Raw genomic sequence first — 8,256 nt, 5'->3', positions numbered from 1 at the left:
CCCACATAAGAAAATTGCGTTATAAGGAAAGATTGGGCAAAGCAAAAAGGATTTCTTACTGGAAAATACTTACTGTATTAGCATATGTGTCATGTTCTGGTGGTTTTTGGTTATGGGTTTATTTTGGGGGATTCAGTTCTATTCTGTTTGCATAGTTCCTGTTTCATCTCCTCTCGTGTTACCCCGTGTAAATTTTGATTTGGTCCACCTATCTGCGTTTACCTGCCCCTCATGTGTCCACCAATCTGCTTCCCCTGCTGTCTGACTAATTAGTGTGTGTGTTTTTAAGCCTAGTTTTTGTTACATCTAGCTGTCGGATCATAGTAGCTTGTCATGTCTCATGTCATTAGTCCCAGTTCTGTAGTATCATGTCACTCGCCTCTCATCCGTGTATCCCTGTACCCACCTGTCTGTTAGTGTTCTTTTTCAGTTTTGCCAGCCCACCTGTGTCATTTGGAGTTTTTGCCACCTGTGTTTTCACGTTTTTGTTCTCACCTGCACGTTGACCATTAAACATGGACTATTACACGCACTTCCTGCCTCGGAGCATCTCTGCCCACGCCGCCCCATGACACATATGGAAGTGTATTGACATGAATAGCATTGGTAATTCAGTTATATGTTTGATTAATCAATGCAATTTGTGTACAGTTTTGTAAAATATATAATTCTTGCATATGGGACACCTTGAGTAACTGAGTTATAGCAATGTTTGATGTTGCAGAGAGAGACACTGACAGCCTTTGTTTGTTGTATTTTTTGTTCTTTACAGTTTTACAATACAAACGAGTGAGGGATATATCACTGACTCAACTGCAGTAAAGAAAAGTTACACTTCTTTGCTGTCTGCGGTCTGTCTATCAGGATAGAAGCCATTCTAATGCCTAGAAAGAACAGAACACAAAAAAATGTTTAGAAATGCATCAATGAATGAAAATACAACTTTGTGGTTGTTTAGGGTGACAAACCAACATTGTAACATGGTTAAAAGCTCCAAAATGTTGATTTTTCATGATAGGGCCCTTTAAGCTAGAATGAGGGTAAATTCATTTATTTATTCACTAAGTCACTTTTCAAATACTGCAGGGAATTTAAGACATTATTGCCAAAGTAGCAAAAGAGCGGAACAATATATCTTTCTGAAAGTGTGCAGGGATGCGGCCTTCCCTCCATGAAAAGGGAGGCCATATTTGAAGGGTGTGTTCTATGGAAGACTGAAAGTGGCAAAATTCAATAAATACATGTACCACTCAATATTTAAAGTGTCATTTAATAATTAAATGTTCCATTAATTAATTAAATGTGTCATTCATGAAATAAACGTTTCATTAATTAACTCTTTACGGTCCGCACTAAGAAAAAAACAATAGAAACATTGTCTCTTTGCATTTTTTATTTCTTGGGGCAATAACAACAATATCCCCAAATATTTTTTTTTTTAACAGACCGCACAATTTATTAATTATAGGCCTCTACCAAACGGTTGAGATGACTCTTCATGGTAAAAGACAAAATACATTTGAATATATGAAAAGCATTTTGAAAAGTAAAATAAAATGCAGTTCTTTAGCAGAAATAAATCCTAATTGGCCATGTGTGTGGTGGAGCAAATGCTCAACTGTCTTTTTGGGGAATTTGACTCACTTTATTCTTTCAAACACAAGAAAACATTGCATTTCTGGCATTTCCATCTCGACACCCCCTTTGGACAGAGGTTGCACCGCCCCCGCTTGTCACAATTAAGTGGCTAATGTCCGCAGTTATCAAAACGCAGATCCAGTTGCGGTTGTGAGGGTCTTGGGGTGTAGCGTTTTCTTCTGTCATGACATGTGGGGTGGAGAGGAGGATGGCGGTCAGCCAACTTTGGATGCTGGCTTGTTGACTTTCTTCAGACTGTGGACAACTGCCAGTCGGGTCCTTTTCAGAGGCATTGTTTTATTTTTCAAATCGGCCACAGCCCCTCCTGTAGACCAGCCAGGTATTTGAGATGCAGAGATCAAGGATGTATCCAAACAGGGGAAAGTACCATCGCCTTGACTTGGCTGGGTACTTGTACAAGTGTACCAGCATGTCAGAAAGGTCAATGCCTCCCATATGTTGATTATATGCAGGAATCAGAGATGAGTGTCATCAGTGAAGTGTGTCTTGATATACTGGAAGGGTGTCTTCACAGCTTCAGGAGGTTCAAATCTTGCATCAGGCTTTTTTCTGGGCCTGAGGGTGGACTAGTGTCAGGAGTGTCCTCTGGCTCCTCCATGGAAACAGTTTTTAGGCTGTTTTTGCTTTCTCTCCTCTTCTTATGGGGTGGCGGTTTAGAGGATAAACTTGTTGAGGGAACCTCCTCCTCATCCATAGATTCAAAAGTGTCCCTACTGACTTCTGCTTGTATTGAATGATAATCAGGATCGTCAATTTGGTCATCATCACCACTCAGATCAGCATCAGTCTTGAAAATTTTCTGGTCCAAGGGCCAGCAGCGTTATAGTTATATTTATAGTTATATTTATGGAACTATGAAAACATCTAAAAAATTGTGAAAAATCATAGTAATATATTTTTTTCATTAAATATATAATGCAGTAATATTAAATGTATGCCATTAACAAGAATGAATGTTCATCAGGCTTTTTATTACAATTTTTTTTTACATTTTCTATCTTGGTAATAGCATTATCACTAAATGACAAACTGTTTGGTCAAGCATGCTTTTAGACAGAAAATAATGATTTCTACATATATATAATGGAATAACATTGTGTGCCATATTACCAACAATAAATGATCAGAATTATTTTTTATTTCATAAGAAATTCTCAATTTTCATTACATTAGCTTAGCTTTGGTACCTTTACCATGAGGCCAAATCCACTGTTTGGAAGAGCATGTTTTTTAAAAAAAAATTGACCCTCAATACACTTTTTTTGTTGCAACAAGTTACATAATTCTGTTCACTAAAACCTTTGGTACCATAATATGTAAAAAAAAAAAAAAAATGCTTACCTTCGAAATTTTCACCAAACAGAGGCCACATGTCAGGAGTGATTTTGTAGTTGATGACTTCCTGTAAGAAGGGTAAGTGTAAAGTCATACTGTTTAAAGACACAGTGACATCTAGGGGATTTTTCTTAGCATCACTCACGTAATCCGAGCGGTAGAGTTGGCTCAATCAGGTTGAGTTAAATTCAATACATTTTTCAATGAGATACAGGGACTCAAAATGTACTCTACCTAATGGTTGAGCAGAACCTTAAAGCAGGGGTATCCAAACTTTTGGCAAAGGGGGCTAGATTTGGTGTGTTAAAAATGTAGGGGAGTCAATCTTGGCGGGCATTCTTTACATATAACAGCAATTAATTCAAATACATTTCAGCAAGGCGTTCTGTGTTTCACATTTGCTTTTTTTAATCTTAATTTCAGCTATCTTAAGCATGTGTTTTGGTTAATTTGAATTATGCATATCAAAATTGAATTGACATTAAATACTGAAATTGAATATTCACTTCACTTTTTTTAACACTTTAATTAACTTTTTTGTAACAGTTGAACAGAAGTAATTGTACTCTTGGGTGCAAATTACATTTGAAACATAAAAAAAAAAAAATCTCACCATGGCAGTTTAATATTTGTAAAAAAATTAAACACAATAACAGAGAAATGAACGCGTAATAGTCATGTCAACAAGTGCAGGGTTCATTTAAAAAATGACAATCTATCAATGTTGATTGGATTTTTAAATGGTTATTCTGAAGAGAAAACTTAAAAAAACGCTTTCAGACTTATCGTAAATGAAAAATGACTTGCCCGCATGAGTGTGATGGGTGAAACTGAGATCTGGAGTGCAGAGACAAAGGCCAGGTGTGGCTCTATGGCAGTCGTACGGATGCGAGAGATGTCTTGTAAGTGAGAGTCCGAGAGCCGTGTCCTCACATGGCTCTAACTTAAGTTCATTACCGAGAATTTCTTCTCACGCAAATACGTCGACCCGAACAAGCTTAGCATTTTCTTACCAAATGCTCGAATCTCTCGGAACTTGTCCTTACCCAGCTGTCGGTAAAAGTTGTAAAATATGGTGAGATTAAACTAGCTTGAAGATGTTTCAGTTTCTCGCTGCGTTCTTTACATGTGATCTTGTCATATACGTCAGCATGTGTTGTTTGCTAATGTCGCTTCACATTGAACTCCTTAAAAACACCCACTGTCTCTTTACAAATGAAGCACACACAGTTGTTCCGTATTTCAGTGAAGAAATAGTCCAATTTCCTCTCATCCTGGAGCCCTCGCAGTCCATTTTCCTCCTTTTGTTGATTGTCGCGATTTTAGAAAGTTAGGGGCTCACACAGTCAAATACTCATACACTAATTTGCTGTTCCTAATTGAGCCTATAGATGACAGCAATTAGCAGAAACAGGTAACAGTGCTGCTGCCCAATGTATTCATTCTCCATGCGGGCCAGACGTTATTGATTTTATGACTGAGGCTGCGGGCCGGATGGAAATTGACCACGGGCCGCATTTGGACATGGCTGCCTTTAAAGGGTTAATCAAATATTTTATTTCGTAAAAAAACATGGATTTAATTCAAGCCACATTAAATTGATTAAAGATTTGTTTAGTTAATGACACTTTTAATTAATTAATAATACATTTATTTTATTAATGACACAATGTTGCGGCGTTCCATGCATTTAGTTTATCTGTCAATCCCGCTCGTCACAGTTTGATAGGCGGGTTCTAACACCTGATTAAGACAGAGCAGGCTACCCATTTAGGTGTGAGGACCCGCCCATCGAACTTTGACGAGCGGGGTGAAAATCAACTAAATTCATGAAACGCAGCATTTCATGCATTTAGTTTATCCGTCAACTTTGCTCGTCAAAGTTAGTAGGTGGTGCCAAACGAGTTAGATAGGGATATTTTAGACCTTGCTGAGTATGTGAAAGCTGGGCCAGATCAAACGATTTTATTCAACGTGAAGTGGAGGAATCTATTGAAGTTGACTCATTTCCGCACTTTCCGATCACATTGACCAAAGAGTGATTTAAGGACTATCCTTATTGGTTATAACCCTTTCTATGGCTTGGTTTGAGGAGCAGGGTTAGTAACAGCCCATTAAACTTTAACGATGTGAGGTGGAGGTAGTCATTATTTATAGTTTTTTTGTCTTTGTTTGACATTATTTTGTGGCTGTACAGTGTACTTACCATGCAGGAAAATGGTTTGGAAAAACATAGACGCAGACTCCATGGTCCATGCCTGTTGAAATGAGTAAAGTAACCCAACCTTTATATCAATGTAAAATATAATAGAACATCAATTTTATTAATAAGATGATCGAGTTGAAATTGCAGGATAGAGCATGTCAAAGAGTGCACGGTGTTTCCTATACCGTTATAACTCACCAATGAGAGTTGCCCTCCATGAGATGACGTATATCATGAATATGCAAATTCACTGGCTCGTGGTTGGGAGGTTCCGGAGTCCGTATTCCCCCTCTGCCTCACCCAAGAAGCTTCAACGTTCTACTAAAAGGTAAGAATATTAGATGATCATCGTCTTCCTATTTGATTAAATAGGTGACAACAAGGGTGCGACCAAGCACAAAGTGTACATTTAACTGCGGACGACATAATACCTATGTCTGGCTTCCAACGTTCAATTACTGTTGCTTTTCACAATGGGTCATCTTACGCACCAACCCGACGTCTGGAGTCGGAACGTTGTCGGATAATACACTAGACGCCGGTGTGACTTGTTTCGAAAAAGGAAGCGTAATTGAACAATTATGCACATAGCGCTCTGGTGCTCCAATTAGCCAAAACTTAAAGTAAACCAAAAAATAAGACTAAATAACCCCTCGGTTTTCTTAGGCGTCATCAAAAATGCTTCATTTATTTGCTTGCGTGTGAGCCTACCAATATATTTGGTGTAAAGCTGAACGGTGCCGTTCTATTACAATTACAAGGTTAATTAACGGACGTTGTCGAGGATGAGCTGAGCCTCTAAACCACGATGCAGCCATCATCTTCTGCTGACTCGCCGAAGCAGGCGGACAATAGCAGCCGGAAGCAGCCGAGCTCCTCCTCCCCCTCCGGTCTCAAAGTGACGCAAAAAGGGAGTAACTTGTCAAAGCATCTCGCCTCTAAGCAAGTAAGTGCAGGGGGAGGACGAAGCAGTCGAGGTCATTCTCCATCCTCATCTAGCAGGGAGCGGCAGCCTGGGGGTATTCCCGCATCTAAGGGTGCAGCTGCTGTTCAGTTCGTCAGTGCTCAAAGCCCCACGTTAAACCGAACTGCGCCAGACACCCAGACATCTGACAACTCCCTGTACTTAGTCCCTGATGCCTCCTCCCCCTCTCCCTCCAGAGCCAATCCGAACCGAGTGGTGTCGGACCAGCCTTGCTCATCCAAATCCCCAAAATTGAGAGCTAAAAACCAGAAAGAGGATGTGTCTGCAGCCATTAAGAAAAGCTCCAAAAGCACAGTCGGCTGTGGACCTGGTTTTTGGAAGGAAGGTTGCTTACAATCTGAGCTGATTCAGTTTCACCTGAATAAAAGCCTAGGGAAAAAAGGAACAAAGACACAAGCCAAATCAGCATCTCCCCCTTCCTTGGAGCTGTCACCTGAGGCTGAGCCCCAACAACGAGCCCCCCAGCAGGACCAAACACTACTCGAGGAGATGGAACGGCTTGAGGATGAAAATGATGATCTTAAGGTAAATTCTAACCACATCCTACTACTCCTGCATGTAGTGTCAATGTCCCACCTCTTATATTTCGATTTGCAGCATTGTCACCAGTGCCGTGCCATACATTTCAGGCCTTGAGCGGAGACGTACTTAATGCACCCCATTATACTTTGTGCTATCATTATGAAGCCATAGAAACCACAAAAACTAAGCTAAAATGCATCACAATGCAAAATGTAACAGCAGGCGATTGTGCTATACATATAGAGCAGCTCAGAATCAATAGATTATTGATCTTAAATGTGATAAAACATACACATTTACATAAAATACATCAGCGATGCTTTTTAAATGACCCTTCTGCATTCATCTAGAAAAGACTACCCTTGCGTTTATTGTACCAGTGTGGTACTTTCTTTTGAGGGCTGGATAACATTTTTAATGATTTTTTTTTTTCTTTAAAGCACTCAAAATGTTCAGTTACATGAGACCTATTCACACTTTGGGGTGTGGCGTTTGCTCATAGAAGGGGAAGTAGCGGCCCTCCACTACACGTCCCTTTGTGATGCCACAATACATACAGTATGTAGTTTGGAATTTTGCATGCACTCTTCTACCCCCCAGGGCAATTTACAATGGGCCCACGGTTTACTAGATTGATCCGTTCCGCGGTTGGGATCATAACGCGAATTTGCCGTATGGCGGACAATCGGAACCTATGTTAATTTGCTAATGCATGTAAAACCACAGGTAAAAACATCAAAATTGTATATACTTATTAAAAAATGGTATCCAATAGTATAGTAAGTGCGACATACATATATATATATATATATATATATATATATATATATATATATATATATATATATATATATATACAGTGGGCCCCCGGGTTACGAACTTAATCCGTTCAGCGGCTACGCTCGTATCTCGAATTGCTCGTATAGCGGGCAATCCAAACCCATGTTAATTCGTGAGTGCGTGCAACGCGCGCAGAAGCCTTAGGTAAAATCATCACGCTGTATACATAAATTAATATTAAGTGACAATCTACTGTACAGTTGCATTAAATAACAAATACAAAGGATAAATGACTTTTACCTTTGGAAAGACGTGACTTGTGCTGAGATAAGCAGAGATGAGCAGAGATGAACGCTCTAAGTCAATACGGTAAATCAGATATGCTATTGGTCTTACAGTGTCAAAGTAACTTTTTCAGTCAGGGTTTTCTCTACTTCCTTCCATCCCAACCAGCTGTGCCATCAAGCTAGATAAAGGCGTTCGGCCAATAGCATATCGGCACTTCTGTGATTGACGTGTGACACCGGCCAATAGCATCTCCGTGAGTGAGACCGGGTGACCTTAATCGACCAATAGCATATTGGCGTCTCCTTGACTGACTGATAATTATTTGCACTTTTTTTTTAAACGGTTGGAATGTATTTACATCTTATTGATTAAAACACATTTAAATCTGTGACGATTTTTTGTCCTGCAATCGGCACACTTAATTTCATGTCAACTGTTTTTCCCGACGTGAATTGAGCACGGTGGAAGCGGAGAGGTGGTT

At 39.6% G+C, this 8,256-nt stretch overlaps 1 protein-coding gene and 1 long non-coding RNA gene across 6 annotated transcripts in view; one reads left to right on the top strand and one right to left on the bottom strand.

Annotated features, from left to right (window-relative positions):
- Positions 1–742: 742 nt before the first annotated feature.
- On the bottom strand, positions 743–6,626 carry LOC148425846 (uncharacterized). 2 transcript variants are annotated; one of them, XR_015865020.1, is made up of 5 exons: positions 5,632–6,626; positions 5,399–5,518; positions 5,201–5,252; positions 3,001–3,061; positions 743–884 (listed from the first exon to the last, which is right to left on the bottom strand). It is a non-coding gene; the product is annotated as an uncharacterized LOC148425846 (long non-coding RNA). The 2 variants fall into 2 exon arrangements; XR_015865019.1 differs by having other exon boundaries at positions 5,399–5,521; positions 5,632–6,625.
- LOC148425844 (microtubule cross-linking factor 3-like) overlaps positions 5,443–8,256 on the top strand; it is a 24,238-nt gene continuing 21,424 nt past the window's right edge. For all 4 annotated transcript variants that reach the window (XM_088409876.1, XM_088409879.1, XM_088409877.1 and 1 more), the window contains exons 1-2: positions 5,443–5,528; positions 5,962–6,710. In XM_088409876.1, the coding sequence (XP_088266002.1) occupies positions 6,009–6,710 (702 nt within the window). In that variant the 5' untranslated portion in view covers positions 5,443–5,528; positions 5,962–6,008. The remainder of the gene's footprint in view (positions 5,529–5,961; positions 6,711–8,256) is intronic.

This window comes from Hippichthys cyanospilos, chromosome 3 (genome assembly GCF_059441005.1).
Source record: "Hippichthys cyanospilos isolate Australia breed blue-spotted pipefish chromosome 3, RoL_Hcya_1.0, whole genome shotgun sequence".
NCBI lineage: Eukaryota > Metazoa > Chordata > Actinopteri > Syngnathiformes > Syngnathidae > Hippichthys > Hippichthys cyanospilos.
Note: the sequence above shows the minus strand (reverse complement) of the source record. Positions and strands in the feature narration are given on the sequence as shown.